At 50.5% G+C, this 1,468-nt stretch overlaps 1 protein-coding gene across 1 annotated transcript; it reads left to right on the plus strand.

The window, feature by feature from the left end:
• Nucleotides 1-975: 975 nt before the first annotated feature.
• Nucleotides 976-1,468, plus strand: Acyp2 (acylphosphatase 2, muscle type). Its single transcript, XM_005381058.1, has one exon. It carries the CDS (start codon nucleotides 1,134-1,136, stop codon nucleotides 1,431-1,433), a length of 300 nt encoding a protein of 99 aa, XP_005381115.1. The 5' UTR covers nucleotides 976-1,133; the 3' UTR covers nucleotides 1,434-1,468.

Raw genomic sequence — 1,468 nt, forward strand, 5'->3', positions numbered from 1 at the left:
AAAATCAGACACTCGAACTTAAATAGCACATGGTCTCTCTTATATGAGAAACCCAAACTATAAATAAAGAACAAAATAAAAGATAGATAATAGAAAGCAGGGAGATCTTTCTCAGAGGGGAAGGAGATTGAGAGATGGAGCGAGGGGGAAAAAAAGGGAAGGAAAGAATGAAGATGCGTTAACATACACACACCAGCTCCACACAAGGATGTGAACATATGCACTGCAAACGTGTACTGATAAAAGGGAAAGCATAAAACGTTGTGGGGATGGAGTTGTGCGGCGACGGATGCTCTAGTACAAACACCAAGTGCTGGTGTCATGGGGCAGAGATGAGGACTCTGATTTACCGCATGGAGAACGTGTACTGAGACGCGTAGCTGCATATGACAGGGTCCCAATTCAGAAATGGCTTCCTGAGGGGAGGGGAAGGGAGACTGACCAGCTGGTAACCCTGGGGTGCCCAAGGCTAAGCGGGGCTCAGCACACAGCTGGACTCGGGGCTGCCGGAGATGTTATCTGGACCCGCGCGCTCCGCCTGCCTCCCAGAAACTCGGCTTGGGAGCGGTGGCAGATGGGATTACATTTCTAGGAGTGTAGCTGTCCAGCTGCAGGTGGAATATATTTCCCCACCGCATTGAAAAGGGCTGCCCACCCCTAATCCAAAGCCCAAAATGCTTCAAAATTCATAGGTTTTCTAATGCCAGTATGATGTCACAAGTGGAAAATTCCATACCGTGAGCTTTCGTTTCATGCACAAAATTAATTCAAATATTAAATTAAAGTTTACTTCAGGCTATGTGTATAGGGTATGCCCGAAACATCAGCCTAGACTTGGTCCCCATTCCCCAGATATCTCATTAGGTACCCACAAACATTCTAAAAACCTAGGGGCTGGGGATTTAGCTCAGCGGCACACCGCCTGCCTGGCAAGCGCGAGGTCGTGAGTTCGATTCCCGGTAATGGAAACCCACCCCCCCCAAAAAAACAATTCTAAAAATCTAAACAATCGGAAATACTTCCTGCCGGCGACGCGTGACCCCGCGCTCGCGTGCAGCCGGCCAACGACAGCGCGGTGCGCGGCCTGGTGCGCCTCCCCTCCGCACCCGCTCTCCGCAGAGGCGGCCGCCACCATGTGTGCCGCCGCCCGGCTCAAGTCGGTGGACCACGAGGTGTGCGGCAGAGTGCAGGGTGTCTGCTTCAGAATGTGCACGGAAGGCGATGCTGAGAAGATAGGCGTCGTGGGCTGGGTGAAGAACATCAGCAAAGGCACCGTGACAGGCCGAGCGCAAGGTCCTGAAGAGAAGGTCGGTTCTATGAAGTCCCGGCTGAGCAACGCTGGAAGTCCTAGTTCTCACACTGACCACACAAACTTTTCTAACGAAGAAACCATCTCTAAACTTGAATATTCTAATTTCAGTAGTCGATACTAATAGAAAAGAAATAAAATTATGTTGCTTGCAGTGCA

Source organism: Chinchilla lanigera, unplaced genomic scaffold (genome assembly GCF_000276665.1).
Source record: "Chinchilla lanigera isolate Chin_1 unplaced genomic scaffold, ChiLan1.0 scaffold00014, whole genome shotgun sequence".
Taxonomy (NCBI): Eukaryota; Metazoa; Chordata; class Mammalia; order Rodentia; family Chinchillidae; genus Chinchilla; species Chinchilla lanigera.

What these genes read in the sequence shown, in the direction of transcription:
- Acyp2 (XM_005381058.1), top strand. Translation starts at nt 1,134, where the DNA reads ATGTGTGCCGCCGCCCGGCTCAAGTCGGTGGACCACGAGGTGTGCGGC.